The 25,674-nt window shown below is 39.7% G+C and overlaps 1 protein-coding gene and 1 pseudogene across 17 annotated transcripts in view; one reads left to right on the forward strand and one right to left on the reverse strand.

Annotated features, from left to right (window-relative positions):
• Positions 1 to 25,674, reverse strand: part of ZNF438 (zinc finger protein 438) — a 440,040-nt gene that overhangs the window by 25,529 nt on the left and 388,837 nt on the right. For 11 of the 17 annotated variants that reach the window (XM_021064197.1, XM_021064204.1, XM_021064202.1 and 8 more), the window contains one exon: positions 3,578 to 3,645. In XM_021064197.1, coding sequence (XP_020919856.1) covers positions 3,578 to 3,645 — 68 coding nt within the window. Of the gene's footprint in view, positions 1 to 2,598; positions 3,646 to 25,674 lie in introns of those variants that run through there. The other 6 variants (XM_021064208.1, XM_021064205.1, XM_021064206.1 and 3 more) reach the window with 3 other exon arrangements.
• On the forward strand, positions 5,438 to 7,879 carry LOC100519509 (annotated as a pseudogene).

A 25,674-nucleotide genomic window follows, 5' to 3' on the forward strand; every position in this document is an offset into this window, starting at 1 on the left:
GTTCCCAGGCTAGGGGTCAAATCAGAGTTGCAGCTGCAGGCCTACACTGTAGCTCACTACAATGCCAGAGCCTTAACCCACTGAGCCAGGCCAGGGATCAAACCTGCATCCTCACGGATACTACATTGGGTTCTTAACCTGCTGAGCCACAGTGGGAACTCTGACATTGAAATTTTAATTAGTTTCCTCTAGATCTTTCTTAGCTTTAAATCCATATCCCTTGACCCCTGCAACGCCACTCCAAATGACTTGACTTCTACACGTGTGCTAATGTCCTGAGCAAATACCTTCTTCTGCTGTGTTTCCTTATCAGTCCCAACCAACCCACTGTCCCTGCAGCCAAGTTCTCAGAGTACGTCACACTCAGGTTCTAATACGGCGTTTGTCATGCTTTACTCTGGTTAACTACATACATTATCTGCTGTTCTAATAGGGTTTGTGTTTTGTAAAAGCATAGGCTCTTTCTGATTTATTGCTGGACCCCTCACAGCATCTGGCACAGTTTCTGGTAACCTTGGTGATCATTAAATTTGCTTCTAGCGTATGAAAATTTGTTAGAAGAGAGTACATGATGCCATGGATCTTTCTACGCCCCCACAGCTGTGCTGGTGATGGCCTGCCTGAATGTCACACGTTACTGTGTATAGTGTGTATGTGTGTGCATCCTTAAGTCTGAAATTCCAAATGACTGAAATTTACAGACAGCTATCAATGATTTGTTAAATAAATCACTCAGCATTTAATTAATAAATATCATGTGACCTGCAAACTTCTCATGTCCCATAAATGATTCTATTTGATTAAAGAAATATAAACACAATCATAATGTAAAAGCCTAGAATTTTTCTTTGTTAAAAATATTACTAGTAATCCAGGACACACAGAAAGCATTTGATAAATGAGTTGATTAATTAATAACTGGGCATTTCTTAGGCTTCATATGGATTACACTATTTTTCCTTACTGATACACTTTCCTATGATACAAATTCTAATTTCTGCCAACTTTGGATTGAAATGACTTTTTAAGTTATTTACTAAAATTAATAATAATTAAGCATAATAGGTCGATCAGAGAAGAAAAAGGGGGATAATCTAAAAACAGAGTAGTGATATTCTTTATAAATTTACGGTGAGACAGACACAAAGGGACAAACAGTTGAATTTTGATGGACGTAGGTTCAACTCTTAGCTCTGTCACTGAACTAGTTGGTGACGTTGGTAAATGATTCTAATATCCCTGAATCAGAGAAAGAAAGATAAAATTGAACACTGTGAGGATTAAATAAAATGAAGGATGTAAAGTTGTAGGTGGAGTGACTATCACACTGAGACACGTGATTTTCATTGAGCTCTTTTAGTTATCACATCTCTTTCTCTGTCAAATTCTGGGTTTGGGGCTTAAGCATCTTTGGTCTCAGGAACGACTAATGAAGGATTTGCTAGAGCTACTGCATCTTAGCTAGGCTTGAGGGCATCTTCTATTCTGGTCAAGTCAATGGAGGTAACCAAGCTTCCACGACCGCTCAGAGAGGCAGACACGAAACCAAGACAAAACAAGCCTTGAGGGGAGTAGAGCAGGTGAGGGGTGTGAGAGCTGACCAGCTTTACTTCCCCGTATCAGCCAGAAACCAAGCAGCTCAGTGCTTAGTTACTCACATGGACTCATGACCTGTTAAGAGCTGGGAAAGAATGCTCAGGAATACTGGCTTTACTAACAGGAGAGTCCGAGGCTTAGGGGCAAAATAGCTTCTCTGAGGTTCTAGAGCTGGTTGGAGGCAGATCCGGGACAGGAGCCCAGCTTTCCTGACATCTGGTCCAGCACGCCTTCTTCTATGCAGGCGTATCTCTCCTTGCCTGCTTGAGGAAGGAGGTGATACCCGCTCAAATACTGAACTGCCAAGCCCTTGATCAGCTCCTACCACGGCAGAAGCCTTCCAAAGGGTACAGAGCAGAAGTACTCATGGACAGCGTACCCTTTTACTTAACCCAAAGGAGTGTCTGCTCTCCTTTCTCCCTCCCTTCCTGCCCTAGTGTTCAGGGCTAGAGCGTGTATGGGTCTTGAGGACTCTTCCTTTCCCTAGGGCCCAAGGCCTGGATGAGGGCCAAGCCAGGGGGTCTGCTCTGTGTTCGCTTCCCAGGAGTCCCCCTGGGTCAGGCTTGGCCGTCGAAGGCTGGCAGACATCCCAAGCAGGAGGCCAACATGCCCATCGCGTTGTATCAGCCTCCATAGATGGAGAGAGTCCAGATATTAACAGACACCATGAGGGGGCAAGAGCCACGATCACCGTGTAAGTGCCTGCTCTGCACTCAGCAATACGTGGGGTGATTTACATAGAGCATCTCCTTTAATCTCCATGTAACCTATAGGGTAGGACTCACTGCCTTCATTTTATAGATTCATAGATGAGAAGCTTAAGGTCAAGTGATGTACCTAAGATTATGCAATTCAGTGACAGAAATGAGTTTCAAACAGGAGTTCCCCTTGTGGCTTCGATCCCTGGCTTCGCTCAGTGGGTTAAGGATCTGGCATTGCTGCAAGCTGCGGTGTAGGCTGCAGATGTGGTTTGGATCCACTGTTGCCATGGCTGTGGTGTAGGCCGGCAGCTACAGCTCCAGTTCGACCCCTAGCCTGGGAACTTCCATATGCTGCAAGTGCAGCTGTAAAAAGAAAGAAAGAAAGAAAAAAAGACTTTCAAACAGATCCCAAGCTCTTTATAGTTAGGATATTACCTTTATTTCTGCTGGAACGAGCAAAGCATGTTTGCTCCAGTTAAGGGTTCTTTATAGCAAATTCCCTCCATTCACTGAAAGTTACGCCTTCTGCTAAGGATGCCCAATTTTGAATCATTTAAAGACAGTATTTTTCTCTCTCTTCAAAACTTCTCTCCTGTTTGGAGCGGCAGGGGAAAGATTTGAATTCCTCTTAAAGGTTAGACTTTGCCCTTTATACTGAGAAAAACATAATTATTCTTTATTCAGAAATGACTTTATCTCCACCTGTAAACTGCTCTTCTGAAAGGTTTAGGAACTCTTGTTTAAAAATCCTGATTTTCTTTTTTAAAAAAATCATATGGAGGGGAAGTGCTTTTTTTTCCTTAGGTTTCTTTTTTTAAAGGGTACACGAGAAGAAATAGGACAAAAACATATACGCAAATATCCCCTCTTTCTCCATGTGTGTTATCTGTGCATACGTGTGCATGAATATATATATATATATACGGTAAACACCCTTCTCCCTAAAACATGTCATTCTGCTTCATTAAAGCCAATACCCTGGAACTTCATTTGACATCTCTTGGTGCCAGTTAACAGGCTGGACTGTGAGTTTTGTGTGCAATGAGATGGCCTCGTTCTCAAGAAGCTCGCAATAAAGTAGCTGTATCCTTGTAAACCAGGAATCCACGGGCACTCAAGTAATTTACCAAAGGAAATCAACTTTCATATATAATTAGAATTTTTTTTCTTAGTTCCAAGGAATAAGTCATCTTACGGTTAGAGGATAGTGACATTAAATGTATCAATTAGACTCTTTATACCACACACATGACCACTTTCCCAAGCATGGTTTATCTTACCTTGATTTTTTGGTGGTACTGACAAGGAATTCTGCATTATGATGTATTTGACTTGAATAACAACTTCCCTAAAAATAACCAAGCACAAAAAATCATTAGAAAATAGTTGAGATGCCATATTAACACACACAAAAATAAAAATTACAATCTTTTTGTTTATTTATTTATGTATTGCTCTTTAGGGCCGCACTTGCAGCATGTGGAAGTTCCCAGGCTAGGCAGGAGTTGAGCAGAATCAGAGCTGCAGCTGCTGGCCTACACCACAGCCACAGCAACATGGGATTTGAGCCACATCTGCAACCTGCACCATAGCTCACGGCAATGCTGGATCCTTAACCTAATGATCAAGGCCAGGGATCTAACCCATGTCTTCGCAGATACTAGTTGGTTTTGTAACCTGCTGAGCCACAACGTGAACTCCATAAATTACAAGCTTTTAAAAAAACCTTTCTACTTACAACTATATGATAATAAGAAATGGACTGAACCATTAGAAAACTGAAGTTTTTTATTTTCTTCTCATTTCATACAGCCAGGATTTTACTGATTGCACTGGTAAGGGTTTGGAGAGGGAAGCAACAACACACTGCAAAGGGGGCTGTGTCTGTATCTCTGCCCTTGCAGGGTTGTGGAGATGTGCAAGTAGATAAAGTTAAGGTTCCCTAGCTTCTAAGAAAAATAACTACAGTGTTTAACAGTGTAACTGCAATATAGCCATTTGATGAAATATAGTTCAGTCGTTAAAATGCAATTTTGAAGATGATGTGGCAACATGGAAAATACTGATGACTCAATATCGTGGGTGAACACACTAAATGACATACACACTAGGATTACAAAGGCACAGAAAAAAACGCATGATAAGAAGTATGTTAATATGTATAATGGCCTCGTACTTGTTGATGTAATTATAGGTGTTTTTCTTTCCATTTTAGCTATTTTCCAAATTGTCTAGAATACAGGGATCCATATTAATAAACTATTTGAATGTGCAAATAAACCAATTAAAGTCCTTGAAAAGATTTAGGTAAATATATAAGCTTTCAAACACAGAGGTGTTTCTAAGCATGATACCAAAGAGAGAAGCCATTAAGGTAAAAAACTTTAAAAAAGTTTTAAATGTTTTTAAATTAGAAAATGAGGTAAAATTAAAGGGCATGAGTTCTGTTTCTAGCCAAGATTGAGTTAACAGAGACCAGATTTACTCTCCTTTTTGAAATAACCCTGACACAGATAAAATATATGAAACAATTGTTCAACACACTGGACACTGGGTCGTAAAGACTGATCTTTGAGAAGCAGGTGAGGTTGCAGGAAGGGAGAACCCTGGTGGAGAATCCCAGAGTAACAGAGAAAAGAGCTGGAGAGAGAGAGCAGCAAAGAAGGTCCCCATCCCATCCGGTGTTCCCTTTTGTGCTGATCATTAGCACCTGCAGATGAGGGAACCGCCTGAGGCCAGGCAAAGACTCCTGCACCCAACACTCCCAGAAGCATGAGACCATTGCCTGCACCCACCAGCTGGACTAAAAGCACACCTGATTCGCAGGATGCTGGGTAGAGTACAAAGAAGAATCTTGCTTTACTAAGAGGGAATAATCAGCCCTACATCAAGCATTTCTCTGGTTTCACAAAACACACCCTAAAAGACCTAAAAGGCTCAAACTGTTTCCAAGTGTCTTAGCTGTGTTTTTAGAACAAAGCTCAAGAATATTTATAGAAAGACAAAAATATCCATCGCCCAACAAAGTAAAATTCAGGCTGTTTGACATCTAATAAAGAATTGAGCAAGTAATACAAAGAGGCAGGAAAATATGAGCCATAGTGTAGAAAATAGTAAGAACCGACCCTGAACTGACGACGATGTTAGAATTAGCAGCCAAGGTCTATTATGTATGTAGCTGTATTTTATATGTTCAAAAAGTTAAGTATAGACAAGAAAGATAAAAAAAGGCCCACATAAAAATTTCCAGATATAAACTATAATATAGAAGATAAAGATTACAATGCATAGGATTGTAAGCACATTAGACATGTCAAAAAAAGGTGGAGTGGCTATATCAGAAAAAGCAGATTAAAAAGTGAAGACTATTACCAAACATTTATAATTTCATAATTAAAAAAGGACAACTCATTCAAAGGACATAAAAATCCTAAATATTTATGTCCCTAATAACTGAGCTCCAAAATATATAAAGCAAGAACGGACAGAACTGCAAGGAGAAATACAGAATAATTAATAATAATAAAAGCAGTGGAGAGAAAATCACTAAGGACTCTGGGGATTTGAATGACCCTATAAACCAACTTGATCTAATTGACAGTTACAGAACATTCCACCCAAAACAACAGATTCCACATTGTTTGCAAATGCACATGACATCTTTTATTAAGACACCATATTCTGGGTCATAAAAACAAGACTCAATACACTTAAGAGGGTTCAAATCATATAAGGTATGTTCTCTGACCTCAGTGGAATAAAAGAAGCCAAAATAACAGAACTATATCTGGAAACTCTCTGAACATGGGTTGACTAAATCACGCACCTATAAATAACCTATGGGTCAAAGGAGAAATCAAAAAGAAAATTAGAATGTGTTTTGAACTGAATGAAATGCAAACACAACCTACCAAAATGTGTGTGATTCCATCAAAGCAGTACAGAGGGGGAAATTTAGAGCACTGAGCATCTACATGAGAAAAGACCTATTGGAGTGGCAAGTAAGAAAGTGGCGAGTAAGGAAGCATTGGCTCTTCTCGGGCTGCCTTCCCTGTTCAGGCCCTGGCCCTGGGCTTTTGTGTGCACAGAGCAGCAGCCGCCGCTGCTCCTTGCGGGGCCGCCTGACCCCAGATGCTGTCAGGCTTGTCCGGTGTCCGCCGTTAACCTCGCCGCGCGGCGGCCGAAGAGCGGGGCCGGGCGGGGCCAGCGGGCCGGGCCGGGCCGAGCGGGCAGGAGCGCCCCCGGGGTGGGGTGGGGTGGAGGCGGGGAGTCCCGCGGGGGTGGGGGGAGGGCCAGGGCGCGGAGTCGCGGAGGTGGGGTCACTGGTGTTGGCTCCGGGTGGAGGCCGGCCGCGAGGGGAAGGAGGCCGTGGGGGCGGCTCAGCGGAAGCCGCTCGAGTTGCGGAGCCGCGGCAACTCCGGGGGCCGGGGCCAGGGCTTTCCGGGCTTTGGTAAAGCGGCCACGGGCCTCATCTTCCGGCGGTCGCCAGAGTTTGTAATGATTGTTGCTGCCGCCGCCGTCACTGCCCCGGTTGCCATCTCCTCCTCCTCTTCCTCCTGGGCCGGGCGGATCCCCTCCCCGCTACCGCCTCCTCTTGGGCTGGGTCCGTGCTGTCTCCTCCCCTGGCGGAGCCGCTCCTGCAGCCGCCTCCTCATTCATCCTCGTGCAACATAGGCGGCACAGGCGCCAGGATGTCCAACCCAAGTGGTCTGCTGGGAAGCAGTCGCACGGGGGGGGGGGGGGAGGGGGGAGGGGAAGCTGGTACACAGTCTCAGGCCGAATGCACAGCTAGAAGGTTGGCTTTCACAAGTACAGTCAACAAAAAGACCTGCTGCAGCCACTGCTGCACCCCATGCTGGATATTCCTACCGTGGGTCTCATGCTGCTCATGCTTCAAACAAGTGGATCCATCTATTTCCTGGAGCATTTTCATCCTTGGGCCTTCTCATCATGTGTCCCTTTCTCAATGTGCACTTTTCAGTGTGTGTGTGTGTGTGCATGACACCTCTGTATGATCTTGGTACTGACCAAAAGATTTACAGAGAACTATGGAAGAAAGGAATGTTTGAACGCATGTCTCTGCAGACAGATGAAGATGAACACAGTATTGAAATGCATTTGCCTTATGCAGCTAAAGCCATGGAAAGCCATGGATGAGTTTACCATTATTCCTGTGTTGGTTAGAGCTGACTGAGTCAAAAGAACAGGAATTCAGAAAACTCTTCAGTAAATATCTAGCGGATCCTAATAATCTCTTTGTGGTTTTTTTTTTCTGATTTCTGCCAGTGGGGGTCAAAGGTTCTGTTACAGTTACTATGATGAATCCTAGGGGGAGATTTATAGATCCTGTGAACATCTAGATAAAATGGGTATGAGTATTATAGAACAATTAGACCCTTTCACTTGAAGAAATACCATCATACTATAATGTGGAAGACATCCCATTTGGGTATTATTAAGTGCTATCACAGAGCTACAGAAGAATGAACATGAGCTTCTCCTTTTTGAATTATGCCCAGTCAAGCCAGTATAGAAACTGGCCAGACAGATCAGTGAGTTAAGTAGCTGGAGCAAAGCTCTGAATCCTCAGGGATGCCACCTGCACAGACTCATTCTCTGTCCAGGGCCCCAACTGAACCCTTACCAAGATACTGGTCCTGGTTCGGGGGAATTCTGAAACTCAAACTAATAGAATTTTCTTCTCTTCTTTTTTAGTAGGTATCCTTAATTTCAGCTCATTAAAACAGTGCTTTATAGTTTAGAGCAGTGGAAGGAAGGCTGGCCTCAAAATATTTTGATCAAAAAAGGCAATGTAAAGGACCAGTTGTGGCTGTCAGTTTTTTGAAAGTAACTTGTTCTCATTTGTTTGCTTGTTTTATTTTGTTTTTGTCTTTTTTAGGGCTGCACCCACAGCATATGGATGTTCCCAGGCTAGTGGTCAAGTCGGAGCTGTAGCCGCTGGCCTACGTCACAGCCACAGCAACGCCAGATCTGAGTAGAGTCTGCGGCCTATACCACAGCTCATGGCAACGCCAGAGCCTTAACCCACTGAGCGAGGCCAAGGATTGAATCTGCATCCTCATGGATACTAGTCAGATTTGCTTCTGCTGAGCCATGATGGGAACTGCTGAGAGTAACTTGTAAAGCATTTACATATCCTAAATTTGCACTCTTTGCAGATGTGTGTGCCTATACTCCTCTTTCAGAATAGTTTTGCAAATTGTACACAAACAAAAAGGGTGGAAGCTTTTTAATAAAGAAATTGTATTTATAAATGATCTGTATTAGAATATAATAAATCTCCAGTTATGGTCAATTACTACCCATGTTGTACAACAGATACCTTCTATTTTAGTTGCTAATAAAGGGCTACACAACTAAAAAAAAAAGAGAAAAGACCTGTTCTCAAGTCAATGACCTCAATTTCCACCTTAAAAACTAGAAAAGTTCATTTAACCCAAATTAAGTAGAAGGAAATAAGTAATCAAAGATGATGTTAAGTGAAATGGACAAGAGAAAAAAGAGATAAAATTAATTAGATCAGAATCAGATTCTTTGAGAATATATAAAGTTGACGAACTTTTAGTGAAATTAATCAGGAGAAAGAACACACAAATGACCAGTATCAGGAATGAGAGTGGTGACATCACTACAGATACCACTGCTATTAAAAAGATAAAAGCGTCCATTACAAGTAACATTTTGGCAATAATCTGATGATTTAAATAAAATGAATTATTTTCCTGAAAGATACAAACTATCAATGCCCACTCAAAAAGTGAACTCTGTATTTTCAAAGAAACTGAATTTTTAGTTAAAAATCTTCCTTTAAAGAACTCTAGGCCAGGATGGTTTCTTTGATGAATTCTACAGAACATTTAAGGAAGAAATGATACCAATTATACAAAAATTCTTCCAGAAATTGAAAAGGAGAAATTCTAACTATCTAATTCTATGAGACCAGCATTATCCTGATACCAAAATCAGACAAAAAGCCACTAGGAGGAAAAAAATCTCCAGACTGATATGCCTCATTAACACAAATGCAAAACTTAGAAACAAGATGTTAGTAAATCAAATCCCTCAAAATAACACATTCTGACCATGTAGGGTTATTCCAGGAATGCACACTTGTTTAATATTCAAAAAAAGGAAAACTACACTATTATCTCAGTAGATACAGAAAATGCATGTAACAAAATCCAACATACATTCCTTAAAAAAAAAAAAATAATCTTTTAAATTTCCTATCATGGCTCAATGGTAATGAACCCGACTAGGATCCATGAGGACCTGGGTTTGATCCCTGGCCTTGATCAGTGGGTTAAGGATCTGGCGTTGCCGTGAGCTGTGGTATAGGTTGCAGATGGCAGATGTAGCTTGGATCCTGTGTGACTGTGCCTGCGGCGTAGGGCAGCATCTATAGCTCCAATTTGACCCCTAGCCTGGGAACTTCCATATACCATAGGTGCAGCCCTAAAAAGCAAAAAAAAAAAAAGCTAAATAAAGGTAAGAACAGAAGGAAACTTCCTCAACTCAGTAAATGGCAACTTATGAAAAACTTATGGCTGACATCATACAGAAGAGAACTGAATGCTTTCCCTCTAAGTTCACAAATAAGAGGATATCTACTCTCACCACATTGATTCAATATTGTCTTGGAGGTTCTAGCCCATGTAATAAAGCAAAAAATGAATAAAATGCATCCAGATTGGAAAATAAGACATAAAACTGCCTTTATTTGTAGATGGCATGACTCTCTTTGTAGAAAATTCAATGGAATCTATAAAAATAGCCAACTAAATGAGTTTAACAAGGTTAAGGAATGCAAGATCAATATACAAAAATAAATTACATTTCATAGACTGGTAACAACCCAGAAATTAAAACCAAAAAATCAGAAGTTAAAATTGAAAATGCTATTTGTAACAACATCAAAAATATGAAATAATTAAGGATAAATATGATGAAAGATGTGAAACACTGAAAACCACAGAACAATGATAAGAGAAATTTTTAAAGACCTAAATAAATGGGGATATATACCATATTCACAGGTCAGAAGACTCAATATTGTTAAAATGCTAATTCTCTGAAAATAGAGTTGCAGATTCAGTGTAATCTTAAAATCCCAATAGACATGTAGAAATTAACTAACTTATTCTTAAATTCACATGGAAACGCAAAGAACTTAGAATAGTGAAAATCATTTTTAAAAATAAGGAGTTCCTGTCGTGGCGCAGTGGTTAATGAATCTGACTAGGAACCATGAGGTTGCGGGTTTGATCCCTGGCCTTGCTCAGTGGGTTAAGGATCCCGTGTTGCCATGAGCTGTGGTGTAGGTTGCGGGCGTGGCTCAGATTCCGCGTTGCTGTGGCTCTGGTGTAGGCCGGTGGCCACAGCTCCGATTCTACCCCTAGCCTGGGAAACTCCATATGCTGAGGGTGCGGCCCATGAAATGGCAAAAAGATAAAAAAAAAAAAAAAAAAAAAAAGACAAAAGTTCCCAGTTCTTTCCCTGTTGGCTTTGCTGTTCCCCAGCCTCCTCTTTGTGTTTTTATAACTGTCACCAGTTTAGCCACTGTTTAAATTGTATATATTGTTCTGAGGCGCCTGGCCTGTCCCTTCAGTGAGCCATGCCTGCCCTTGTGTTGTAGTGAGAAGCTGTTGTCACGACTAATCTTCTGTCTCTGGAACTGTCTGTTTCAAATAAACAGTTAAAATTAAAAAAAAAAAAAAGACAAAAGTTGAAGGATAACATCAATTTCAAGACTTACTATAAAGTCAAAACTATTGAGACAGTGTAAAGATAGACAAATAGATCAATGGACCCAAACAGAGAGTCCAAAAATAAACCCACACATATATGGGCAACTGATTTTTCATGAAGGTGCAGAGGAAAATCAGTAAAGAAAAGACAGTCACTTAAACAAATGCTGCTTGGACTATTGGATATCCATATGCAAAGAACAAAACTTTGAGACATACTTCACACAACATCCAAATCCAAAAGGCATCATACACTCGAACATAAAACTTTAAAACACTATGGCTTTTCATCATGCCGCGATATCTTAGATAGGCATCTAAAAGTATAATCCACAAGATAACTTATAAATTGGACTCCAAAGTTAAAAACATTTACTCTTAAAAAAAAACTTAGGTGTTCCCGTCATGGCTCAGTAGTTAACGAATCCAACTAGGAACCATGAGAATGCGTGTTCGATCCCTGGCCTTGCTCAGTGGGTTAAGGATCTGGCATTGCTGTGAGCTGTGGTGTTGGTCACAGATGAGGCTCAGATCCCGCGTTGCTGTGGCTGTGGCTGTGGCCAGCAGCTACAGCTCCGATTTGACCCCTAGCCTGGGAACCTCCATATGCCGTGGGTGCAGCCCTAGAAAAAGGCAAAAAAAGACCAAAAACAAAAAACAAAAAAAACCACAAAAACTTAGAGGAAAACATAGGCCAAACACTCTCTGACATAAACCATAGTAATATCTTCTCAGATCCACTTCCGAGGGTAATAAAAATAAAAACAAAAGTGAACAAATGGAACCTAATTAAACATAAAAGTTTTTGCACAGCAAAGAAAACCATAAACAAAATGAAAAGACAACCCACAGAATGGGAGAAAATATCTGCAAATGAAGTGAATGACAAGGGATCAATTTCCAAAATGTACAAAGAACACATACCACTCAATGTAAAAAAAAAAATCAAAAAATGGGCAGAAGAACAAAACAGACATTTCTCCAAAGAAGACATACAGATGGCTAATAGGCACATGAAAAGATGCTCCACATCACTAATTATTAGAGAAATGAAAATCAAAACTACAATGAGGTATCACTTCACACCAGCTAGAATGGCCATCAACAAAAGGTCTACAAACAATAAATGCTGGAGAGGGTGTGGAGAAAAGGGAACCCTCCTACACTGTTGGTAGGAATGTAAATTGGTACAACCTCTGTGGAAAACAGTACGGCGGTTCCTCAAAAAACTACAAATAGAACTACCTTATGGTCCAGTAATCCCACTCCTGGCACCTATCCAGAGAAAACCATAATTCAAAAAGATACATGCACCCCTATGTTCATAGCAGCACTATTTACAATAGCCAAGACATGGAAGCAACAGAGGAATGGCTAAAGATGCTGTGGTACATCTATACAATGGAATATTACTCAGCTACAAAAAAGAATGATATAATGCCATCTGCAGCAACATGGATGGGCCTAGAGATTCTCATACTAAGTGAAGTTAGTGAAATACAAGCATCATATGATATGACTTATATGCGGAATTAAAAAAAAAAGGATACAAATGAACTTACTTGCAGAACAGAAATGGACTTAGACTTTGAAAAACTTATGGTTACCAAAGGGGACCGGCGGAGAGGAGGATGGATGGATTGGGGTTCGGGACTGGCATAGGGATGACTGACCAATGGGGACCTGCTGTAGAGCACAGAGAATTCTACTCAATATTCTGTGATAATCTTTATGGGGAAAGAATCTGAAAGAGAATGGATGTGTGTACATGTATAACTGAATCATTTTGTTGTGTAGCAGAAATTATCACAACATTGTATATCAACTATACTTCAATATAACTTTAAAAGATGATAAAAAACCAAAACCAACCAACCGACCAACCAAAAACCCCCATTATTAAGGAGTTGCTGCTGTGGCACAGTGGGTTAAGGATCTGACCACAGCAGCTTGGGTCACTGTGGAGATGCAGCTTCAATCTTTGGCATGTCGCAGTGGGTTAAGGATCTGGTGTTGCTATAGCTGTGGTGCAGGTCACAGCTGTGGTTTAGATTCGATCCCTGGCTTGGGAACTTTTATATGCCACGGGTGCAGCCAAAAAAAAAAAAAAAAAAAAAAAAAGGTGAAGAAAAAAAAACTATTAAGAAAAGGCACAGAGTGGGAGAAAATAATAATTGCAAGTAATAAACACATAAAGACATTATATCCAGAACATAAACACTCTCAAAACTCGATAATAAGAAAGAAAAAAAGCATTCTATTAAAAAAAATAGGCAAAAGTTATGAAGAGATACTTTACTAAAAAATATCTGGCTTGCAAATAAAGACATAAAAAGATGCTCAACATCATTAGTTATTAAAGAAATGTAAGTTAAAACTACAAAGAGATACCACCACACACCTATTAGATAGGCTAAAACTTTTAAAAAAGACTATACCAAGTGTTGGCAAGAATGTAGAGCAAGTGGAAGTCTTATACCTTGCTGGTGGTAATGTCAAAAGGTACCATTACTTTGAAAAATAGTTTGGTATTTTCTTCATAAGAATTTTTTTTTTTGGCTGTGTCCATGGCATGTGGAAGTTCTCAGGCCAGGGACTGAACCCGTGCCACATCTATAACCAGAGCCACGGCAGTGACAACACTGGATCCTTAACTTGCTGAGCCACCAGGGAACTCCATAAGTTAAAGCTACATCTTTCATATGATCCAGCCATTCCTCCCTACTTACCCAAGAGAAAAGAAAGTATATGTACAAAGAATTTTTTTTCATTGTTTATAAAGTTTTATTGAAGTATAGTTGATTTACAGTGTTGTGATCATTTCTGCTGTATGTACAAAGACTGTTCACAGAAGCTTTATCTATAGCAGCCCCAAACCAGAAACAACCCCAATGGCTATGTAACAGGTGAGCAGTTAAACAAACTGTGGTATATCCACTCAAGACTACTCGGCAATGTAAAGGAATAAATGATTGATCCACCCTACAATATAGAGGAATCTGCAAAAACATTGGGTTGCATGAAAGAAGGCAGATGAAAAGAGAGTACAGATTTTATGACCTCACTTACATAAAGCTTTAGAAAATGCGAGCTATAGTGACAAAAAGCTGACCAATATTTTCTGAGCACAGGGAGACAGGGAGGGTTGGGAGAAAGAACCTATTAGTGGGCACCTACTAGGATGAAGGATACATGAAGATACAGTCATTGCATTAATCATGGGGATGGTTTCATGGGTCTTACACACAGCAAAACATATCACACTACCTTTTAAATAGGTGCAATTTATTGTATGCCAATTACATCTTAACATAGCTTTCAAAAATTAGGGCAAATAATATTGGGAAAAAATAGAAAACAGATCATCCCTTTACTGATTTAACAGTCATCTATGTAGTCATTTAAATGAATATTTTACACATTTATTTTATTCAATTAATTAATTTTACTCATTTAAATGAATAAAACAGATCATCCGTTTATCCATTTAAATGAGTAAATCATCCACTTATTCATTTAACAAACAGTCTTTGAGATGCGAGGACTGGTAGACATGGCCCTTGTGTCAGGTCTCATATAAACGAATCAGTAAGAGTGAGAAAGTACTCCACAGAACTATCAGACTTCAGAAACTTCTGAAAGAAGACAAATTAGTAGTCATTAGGATGTCCAGCCTTACTAATAATCAAAGAAACGCAAATTTCAAAAATAAAATGTCTTTGCCTACACATTGGTGAAAACAACAAAAAAAGATAAAACAATACACTCTTGCAAAAAATCTGCAGAGGGTGGCATGCAAACTGTCCAGGGGCTATTTTTGCAATATGCACACTGAGCCTTAAAGTTGTACATTCTTTTTGCTCTACACCGTCCTCCCACTTCAGAAAATCATCATGATAACATGCAAAGCTATGTACTGCCGTCTTGACTCTCATCCTCCTCCTTACCTTTAAATTTTTTTTTTCAGGGTGCCATTAAAGATACATACAAAATATAAAGCCCTTAAGTCACGATATATTTTTGTAATAAAACTATTACAAACAATGTTTCTTAAAATATTTAAAATTATGAAAAATGCTTAGCACCCATTTTTGTGTGAGAGGGGTTGGTTAGCGTGGTAAGGTTCAATTCCCTCTCCCATACACATGAAAAAAACTTTCAAAGATTAAAAATGGCTATCTCTGAGTGAGGAATTAAGTTGCTATTTAAATTGCCTTTTTATGCTCATGGATATATTGCTAAGTTTCCCCAATGAGCTCTGCAACTGAAAACAAAACAAAACAAAAATCAAGTTTTTATTTTAATTGCTTTGGAATGCCATTAAAATAATTTCACCTATATACCCCCAGTATCTTGGTATTTAAAGTAGAAAATCACTCAAATGGAGTCTGTTATCTTCGGCTACATAACGATTGTACTTAATTCTATTGTAATTATGAAAAATGAAAAAATTGTATAATAAATACACTTAGTGCTTATTAAAGAGAATACCTGAATAATTACAATACTGCATCATTGCTTGGGCTGGAAATAGAAGGCCATTATATAAATGTTATAGAGGAAAAGATGCATTAAAAAGTCAAATAAGATCTATCAGTATTTTGCAAAGATCACGCAAGCAGACAACAGGCATCTTTACTCAAGGTACCATGACATAGCACTGGCAGCCACTGTGTCTTTCACAGTCTATAGAATTTCTAATAATTATAACCAAGCTTTTGTCACTTGAATGCTGAAAAGTACCTTAAGTAGAAAAATCTACTGGAAAGGAACAAAGATGAAAGAATGCAGTGACTGAATGCCATTGATTATAAGACTTAATATCGTATGTTTTATAAATCACTCACACGGTTACTTTTAGTTTTGGTTAATATGTCATATTTAAATGGGGGTGGATTAGAAATGAAAATGAGGTGAATTGGTTCCTTGAGAAGGGACAGCTTGATGGGGCTGGAAATGGAGATCTTCCGTTTATTCCTGGTCGAGGAAACCTAAGGCACACATTGCTTCATCTTTGCTTTGCTGCCTTGACAGGGTTTCTTAATATAGATTAAGAGATCTTACAGAATAAATGAAAATCATTTGCTCCATGCTCAGTAAGCATGTTAACATTAACCTACAGCTGAGTGTGTGTTTAAGTGTGTGCTCCCGTGTGTGTGCTCTCGTGTGTGGATGAGGGCACCTCCCAGAGCTGCACTGTGGGTGTTACTCTAGATGATTAAGGGAATTTAATATTAATATTAATATTAGATAATTACTTCCAGGGAACTATTTCCTAGAGAATAAACATGTCATACATCACCTGACGGACATATTATCACTCAGATAAACATCCAAATATAATGAATTTGGTCAGGAGAATTTGAAATACGAAAAAACAGAAAGGCAATAATGTCTTGGGGTGTCTAACTATTGGTCATGGAATTCCCATTGTGGTGCAGTGGAAACGAATCCAACTAGTACCCATTAGGATTCGGGTTGGATCCCTGGCCTCACTCAGTGGGTGAAAGGATCCACCACTGCCATGAGGTGTGGTACAGGGTGAAGATGCGGCTCAGATCCCGTGTTGCTGTGGCCGGCAGTTACAGCTCCAATTTGACCCCTCGCTTGGAACTTCTGTATGCCGCAGGTTCAGCCCTAAAAAGCAAACAAAAACAAAAACAAAACAAAAACAAAAACCCAAACAAACCATTGGTCATCGTGGGTAACAGGCTCTTCTTTACCTATTAAGATAATGCTACTAACCCACCACTGATTGGGCAGCTGTCCTCAGCTGCCTTCCTCTGGCTTTGATACTATTGTGATAACATGGTTCTGGATCTTCAAGCACTGCACAGTGAGTGTCCTACAGATCTTAGGTCCGAGGCTACAGCCATTTAGTGAACCACAGATCACAGGTTCACCTGCTACACTAGCACTTCTGCACTGAATGCTTACTATGTGCTGGATCTACAAAATAATTTACATACACACACGCCTCCTATCCTCATAGAGAACCAGCACTGTCATCATCTGTCAAGAAACTGAGGCTCAGGAGTTCCTACTGTGGCGCCAGGACGCAGGTACAATATCTGGCCCAGCACAGTGGGTTAAAAAGAGCCAGCGTTGCCATGGCTATGGCATAGGTAGCAACTGTGGTTCAGATCTGATCCCTGGCCTAGGAACTCCATATGCTATGGGATGGCCAAAAATGAATTTAAAAAAAGAAAGAAAGAAAGAGGAATTCCCATAATGGTTCAGTGGTTAACGAACCCACTAGCATCCATGAGGACGTGGGTTTGATCCCTAGTGTTGGGTTAAGGATCTGGCATTGCCATGAACTATGGTGTAGGTTGCGGATGAAGCTCGGATCTCAGTTGCTGTGGTTGTGGCATAAGCCATCAGCTACAGCTCTGACAAGACCCCTAGCCTGGGAATCTCCCTATGCCGTGAGTGTGGCCAAAAAAGAAGAAAGAGAGAGAGAGAAAGGAAGGAAGGAAGGAGGAAAGGAAACTGAGGCTCAAAGAAATTAAGGTACTTGCTCAGGGTCACTGGGATGAGCCAGAATCAATTGGCCAAGGATGCCTGGTTCCTAAATTCATACACATGGTCCTGCTCTACTGTGTTCAGAGTCTCCATTCCTCTCCATCTTCCCACTGTTTTTCCCTCTCATGAACCCACACAAGTGTGTACCAAGTCAGTTGAAACTTGCTTCCTTGATATAACTGGTTTCCTGCACTGGTCCAGGTGCTGTCTGCTGGAGTTACATGGGATTCCTTGTCTCCTTCTGCCATGTAACGTCTGGACGTTACAGATGTCTGGACCTTCCCCATGTGGTCCAATGCTGGCATGCCCCCTCTCTTGGGAATTTTAAGTAACAAATTCTTCTTTCATATGCAGTTGTCTCTGCATCTGTAATTTTACCACCCAATTAAAATAAATCCTGGGTACACCACACACACAAAAAAATAGAACATCAATGTCATTCATTCCCCCTTTACTTCCAAGTGTTCCCCTGTTCCCCTGTGTTCTTTTTTTTTTTTTTCCTTTTAGGGCCACACCTCTGGCATTTGGAAGTTTCCAAGCTAAGGGTTGAATCAGACCTGCAGCTGCCAGCTGTGAGCCACAGCAACACTGGATCTGAGCCACATGTGTGACCTATACCACAGCTTGCAGCAACACGAGATCCTTAACTCACTGAGCGAGGCCAGGGATCGAACCCGTGTCCTCATGCATACTAGTCAGGTTCTTAACCTGCTGTGCCACAAGGAGAACTGACCCCCTGTGTTCTTTTATAGTCAATCCCTCTGCCCTATTCCTTGGCCCCAAGCTATCACTGATGCTTTCTGTCAAGCATCGATTAGCTTTGTCTGTTCCAGAATTGCATATCATTTCATATAAATCAAACGGCATCTGCTTTTTATTGTGCATATTAGTACATCATTTCTCTTGTGGAATGGTAGTCCATCAACTGACTATAAGACAGTTGCAGATCCACTCACCCATATTTGAGCATTCGAGTAGTTGCCAGTTTTTGGCTCTCATGAATAAAATGGCTATAAATACTGTATCCAAGTCTTTGGGTAGATAAAGGTGTTCCCATCTCTTGGATGAAAGTCTAGCATGAAAGTGCTGAGTGGTATAACTTTACGAGCAACTGCCTGTTTTTAAAGTAGTTGTGCTATATTTCACTGATTTCAAAAAACCTTGTCTAAGCAATGATGGAATTCAAGTCTCTCAAGAGCTTTACATAAATGAGGACCCCAGAAATTTAAAGCATAATTTAAAAAATACTATAATCTTATGGTATATAAATTCTAGCAGCAGTAGTTATCATTTGCTCAACTATAATAAATGTTTATTCCCATCTCAATCTGTCTTATTTAAGAAACAAATAATAAAATTGGTACTAAAGGATTAGAAAAGGTAAAAGATAATGTACAGAATAAATTTTGATCCATTTAGAAAATTCTTGACTGCTTATCTTAACATTTGCATTCATATAATGTATTTGACAATCTTCATCCCCAAGTGGCTGCTTACTGCTTAATGGGTTCAATAAAAAAGAGTCTCTTTTGTCTTGCTCTGTCCGACTTCCTTCACTTAGTAAAATAATCTCTAGGGCCATCCATGTTGCTGCAAATGGCATTATTTTGTTCTTTTTATATGGCTGAGGAATATTAGTGCTGCAACAATCAGATGTACAAAGAAGTATCACCTCATACCAGTCAGCATGACCATCACCCAAAAGTCTACAAATAATAAATGCTGGAAAGGTGTAGAGTGTAGGGTCCTACACTCTCGGTGGGAATGTAAATTGGTGCACCCACCATGGAGAATAACATAAAAGTTCCTTAAAAAACTAAATATAGAATTACCCTATGATCCAGCAATCCCACTCCTGGGTATATATCTGGAGAAAACCATAATTCAAAAAGATACATGCACCCCAATGTAAGTCAGCAGAGAAAGACAAATATCATATGGCATCACTTATACTTGGAATCTAAGAAAAAATGATACAAAAGAACTTATTTACAAAGCAGAAGCAGACTCAAAGATTTTGAAATCAACGTTATGGTTACCGAAGCAGAAACACAGAGGGAGGGATAAATTGGGAGTTTGGGATTAACAAACACACAATCTTATATGTCAAATAGATAAGTAACAAGGACCCACTGCATAGCACAGGACCTATAGTCAATATTGTGGAAAAGAATCTGAAAAAAAAAATGGATATGTGTATCTGTATAACTGAGTCACTCTGCTATACACCTGAAACTAACAGAACATTGTAAATCAACTACTGATCAATAAAATTAAAAAAGGAGCCTTTTAAAATCAGATTTTTCTGATGTCAGCCACTGACAAAATAAAATGCTTTACAGAGTTGTCCTGGGGGACTAGTTTGTTTAAGTCCCTCCAAGGCAAATTCTTTTCTGCTGAGAGGTGGGGAAACTCTGGCAGTCATCCCACTTGCCCTAATTTAGACCTGTCACTAAGGTGGTCTCACCAGATACTCCCTACTCTTTCCCAAACCGAAACCTTAAAAGACTAGACTGATCCTTAATGTTCAAGACCACATTCCAGCCCAGCCTCAACTGTGCAATGCATTAAAAAGTTCAGTGAACCGAGCAGGTGGATGTATGGTTTTAATGAAAACATCTTGAGGTGAGATCTTGAACACATCATTGAAAAAAAAATTTTTTTTGTCTGTTTCTGTTCCCAATACATTAGAAACAGATTGCTAATACTACCTAACCCATTAGGCTTGAAGAAAGGATTAAACTAGATATTGTGTGTGGCAAACACTTTGTAAAGAAACTATTCAAAACACAGGGTATTATAAATGGTAATGAAGTTCTCCAGGGTTCTTCCAAAAGGCAAAAAAAAAAAAAAAAAAAAAAAAAAAAGATTATTGTTATCTTCAGGATTTCCAAGAGAAAACAGGGGGAATATTTTAGAATATACCTGGAAATGCAAACAACGCCATTTCCAACTGAGCAATCTAATCATTTACCCTTGTGGAAGCCAAGCATGTAGAAATATTTGTCTTCATGTGTTCCATATATGGCTGAACCAGGCAGGTTACAGTGTGTAGAAGGACATTCTTCTACCTTAATAAAAATCTATCCAGGAAAATATATTCTCGCCTTACACTCTCACTCTTTCCCCCCTTCTCACATTTTCTATTACATGACTGCAACTCCTGAGACTCTAACCATAACTCTAAATTTGTACATCGGGTCCTGGGTTCCAGGGTAAAATGGTCTCTGCTTACTACCTATCTCCACTTGGCTACCTGCAAACTAAATGCAGCTCCTGCCTCCTAAAATTATTTTTAATTTGTTGAGGTCTAATTAATTGACATACAGAACTGTGAATACTGAATGTCTGCAATGTGACATCTGTCTACTGGGTAAAATGATTACCACAGGGTAATTAACATACCCATCACCTCATACAGTTACTCCCCACCCCTCCCTGTAGTAAGAACACTTAAATTGTGGTGAGGACAGGTAAGGTCTTCTCTTTTGGCAAATTTCAAGAACATAACATAGTATCAAAGTCACCAAGCTATACCTTAGATCCCCAGAGGAATTTCTTCTTTTTTTTTCCCTTCCCAGAAAGAAGCACTTTGAATTCTTAGAGCTGATCATTCTGGTATTTATACCTCTGGATACGACAACCACATGCTCATAAGCTTACTTCATGGTTCAGTTTTACATAACGATGCCCCACTGTGAAGGATCAAGATTTCTCTCCATTTCTCCATCTCTCAATCAACAAAAGTCTGGCTTAGGAGTTCCCGTTGTGGCTCAGCAGGTTAAGGACCTGACATAGTCTCTGTGAGGATGTGGGTTCGATCCCTGCCCTGGCTCAGCGGGTTAAGGGTCTGCAAGCTGTGGCACAGTTCACAGATGCGGCTCGGATCCAGCATTGCTGTGGCTGTGGTGTAGACCTGCAGCTCCAGCTCCGATTCAACCCCTAGCCTGGGAACTTCCATATGCCACAAGTGTGGCCCTATAAAGAAAAAAAGAAAAAAAAAAAAAAAAAAAAAGGAAAAAAAAAAAACCCAAAATTTTGCTTAATAATTTTTCTGAGCATAGAATTCCAGGTTGAAATTTCCACTATCTTCTGGTTTCCAATGCCCTGTTATGAGATCCAAAGCTATTTGTGTATGTAATCGGTATTATTTTTTTCTCTTGGAAACAATGTTCAGAAATTTCACAATGAAGTGTGTATCATCCATTTGCCAAGTGTTTGGTTGGTCTTTTTGATCTGGAAACTCTTGTATTTTAGATCCTGGGATTTTTATTTTTTACTTTTTGACTGCACCTGAGGCAGGGATCAAATACGCGCCACAGCAGTTACAATTCCAAGTTCTTAGTCACTAGGCCACCAGGGAACTCCCTGGGATATTTTCTTCAGTTATTTTTCTGAGATTTCCTAACTTATCCTTCTCTGTTCTTTTTCCTCTGAACTCTTCTTATTCAGATGCTTACCCTCCCTGGACTGTTATACTCCCCACCCCCTTCACCTCTTTTATTTTTGCTCTTTCTGGAAAAATTCTTTAACTTTATCTTTGAGTATTTCAATTGAGTTCCACTGTCATCTTTACCCAGTAGTCCATGAAGAGTCTTTTTAATGCAAATCAAATTACGCTTTTCCCATGCTTCAAGTCCTTCACTGATTCCCTGTTGTCCACGAGATAAAGCCCAGCCTCTCTAGCAAGGACATGATGCAGTTTCTACTCAAATGCTCTGCAATGTCTACCCAGCCAACTCAAGAAATTTCCACTGATTTGTTCATTATCTTTCAACATATTTTGACTGGCTCTCTGTGGACATAGCATCTGTTTAAAGCTGTTCATTTCCTCCTTACATGTGTGAATTTCTTGATGGCAGCAAACAGTGCCATATTTATCTTTCTATCTCCAGAACCTAGAAGCGCCTGGTTTGTAAATAAGGTTTAAAAATGCTTATTGAATGAATAAATGTCAATAATTCTGTAAAAACAATAGTGTTAGAAATTATTCAACAATATTTGCACAGTTCCATCTAGTACATTTCATGCCCCTTAAATGTGTTATTTTCAATAGTTGAGTTTCTAAAATTTGGAGTCATTTTTCAAATGAATAGTGATTTTTGAAATCTGAAGTGATATCTGATTAATTTTGCCATTACTATACTTTTCCATAACTTAGAGTGAAAGATAAGTGACTAAGTTAATTTTTTCAGTAATAAATTCCCTTTGATCTCTACAGACTTCCTGGTTATGCTTTTAGAAGGACTGAACCACTCCTAAAATGACTTAAAAATTATCTGATGTAAATGTAAAAATGTCCAAGTTTCCTCAGTTTCTCTAGTAGCAGGATTGGGAGGTTTCAGATATTTTAACATTGTTTTAAGGGTCATTACCTACCAGTAACAACTCCAGCATTGTCTCTCCATGCAGTAGTTTGGCAATGATGTTCTCCTGTTAAAAGGTCTCAGTGTATTTTAGTTAAGTCTAAAAAGACCCAAGTTTTGGACGAGTTTCAACAAATAGGCATTCTTCCATTCCTTATTTATTCAAATATAAAAGATAAAGGTTATAACAAAAATATTTGTTTTTTTTTTCTGTATCAAACAGAGCCTCTTTGGAGACTCCAGCTTGGCTTCTCAATGCTACAAGAATGAATCACTCTATCTGGTGATGTTAGCACCATGATAAAGATGAAAACATTTCAAAATCAAAACTACAGTGAGGTACCACCTTACACCAGTTAGAATGCTCATCATAAAAAGTGACATGATGCCAGAGATAAAAAAATGCCAGAGAGAAGGGAACCCTCCTACATTGTTGGTGGGAATATAAACTGGTGCAACCACCATGGGGAACACAATAGGTGTTCCTTAAAAAAGTAAAAATAGAACTGCCATATGATCTCGCAATCTCATCCCTGGGCATCTATCTGGAAGATGATAATTTGAAAAGATACATGCACCCAATGGTCACAGCAGCACCATTCACAATAGCTAAGACTTAGAAACAACCTAAATGTCCACTGACAGACGAATGGATAAAGAAGATATAGTACATATATTCAATGAAATATTACTCAGCCATAAAAAAGAATGAACACAGATGGTTCTAGAGATTATCATACTAAATGAAGTCAGAATGAGAAATACAAATGCCATAGGCTATCACTTATATGTGCAATCTAAAATATGACACAAACGAACCTATCTACAAAACAGAAATAGACTGACAGACATAGAAAACAGACTTGTGGTTGCTGAGTGGGAGGAGGGTGAAGGAGGGAAAGACTGAGAGCTTGGCATTAGCAGATGCAAACTAGTACACATAGGATGGAAAACAACAAGGTCTTACCATATAGCACAGGGGACTACAGTTAATATCTTGTGATAAATCATAATGGAACAGAATATGGAAAAGAATGGATGCATATGTATGACAGATCATTTTGTTGTACAGCAGAAATTAGCACCACATTGTAAATCAACGATACTTCAATGAAACACATTTTAAAAAAAGACGAAAGCGTTTCAAAAGAGAATTGCACCATCTGGTAACAAATGACATTCAGCAGTAAAACAAATACCATCACGCACAGAGGCTGTCACTTACGCGTCCATGATATACACACTGTGAAAGTGGTCAGTATTTTGGTGACAGTGTTCCTGTCAGTTTGGATTTAAGTCATTACTTTGATATGATCATTTCCACACTCTTGTCTACATTCAGTGACAAAATCACCTTCAAACTACACAGGTTGACAGAAAACTGATATCCTTAGAAGATCATTTATGATTCCTCATGTTCTTTTTCAGCTGCTCAGCACCAAAGAGTTCTGGATGCATCGCCACAGACCAATCTGTGTACTTTCAACAAACTCTGCTTCTACCTTCTGCCTCCCTTCTGGAATTTTAACCCCCGCCACAGCCACGTCAGGATAGCTTGTTCCTGTCTCAGCTCTTTCCCATCCCTCCTTCTTCCTTTCTCTACAGTTTCTGCATCGAATCTCATCGTTAGCTTTACGATGACTGTTCAATTAAAAAATAATCCCCATGTGGCTCAGCGGGTTAAGAACCTGACACAGTGTCCTTGAGGATACGGATTCCATCCCTGGCCTCACTTATCTGGTGTTGCTACAAGCTGCGGTGTACATCACAGATGTGGCTCGGATCTGGCCTTGCTGTGCTTGTGGCATAAGTCCGCAGCTGCAGCTCCAATTCAACTCCCTAGCTTAGGGACTTCCATATGCCTAAAATAACCCCCCAAAACCAAAAACTAAAAACAAAAAACAAAACCAGAAACAGACTTATAGAGAATAGACTTGTGGTTGCCGAGGGAGGGGTGCTTCACAAATGATTCTTGGGATTTTTTTTTTTTCTTTCCTCAAATAGTTCAAACTTTCACCTTTCCCCTGGCACACACCAGTCACAGGTTTTGCCTTTGCAGCATCACCTAAATTTTTAAAAAATTCTCTGCCACTGATAGCGTTTGTTTTTAAGATAATGCTTAGGTTATCTTAAAATGATGCTCTCCAACATGGAAAAAAAGGGAAATAAAAATAAACAAGCCTGACTCTTACCCTATAACCCCAACTCCCCTCCTTAGAGGCAATAACTCTTAGCACCTTTGTGGCAGACCTTTCAGAAACAGTCTGTGTCTACAAGCCAACATGTGTAGAAATAGTCTCCATTACCCTTTCTCCACTCCCCAAGTTAGAGCAGGTTTTACAGGCTATGCCTTTTTTTTTTTTTTTTTTTTTTTTTCCTGCTTCATATATTTTTAGGAGCTTTCCTTATCAGTGCTTGTGGACTTTCTTCATTCTTTGTAAAGGCTGTATAGTATTTCACTGCATGGACCTGGCCACCTGCCGATTGAGAACGAAATAGTTTTCAGCCTCTTGCTCTTCCCAACAAAGCTGCAGTGTGCATTCTTACACATGTTAGCGTCCTAGCAAATGCAAGTCCATCTGAAGGGTGAAGACACTGTGAGAAATTTCTGGGTCAACGTTAAATTTTTTATGGATACTGCCTCATTGTCGTTCAATGAGGAGGCTGTACTGACTTATCTGACAATGTACAAAAGTGCTTCAAAATTGCTAGTTGCAA

Source organism: Sus scrofa, chromosome 10 (genome assembly GCF_000003025.6).
Source record: "Sus scrofa isolate TJ Tabasco breed Duroc chromosome 10, Sscrofa11.1, whole genome shotgun sequence".
In the NCBI taxonomy this organism is placed as follows: domain Eukaryota; kingdom Metazoa; phylum Chordata; class Mammalia; order Artiodactyla; family Suidae; genus Sus; species Sus scrofa.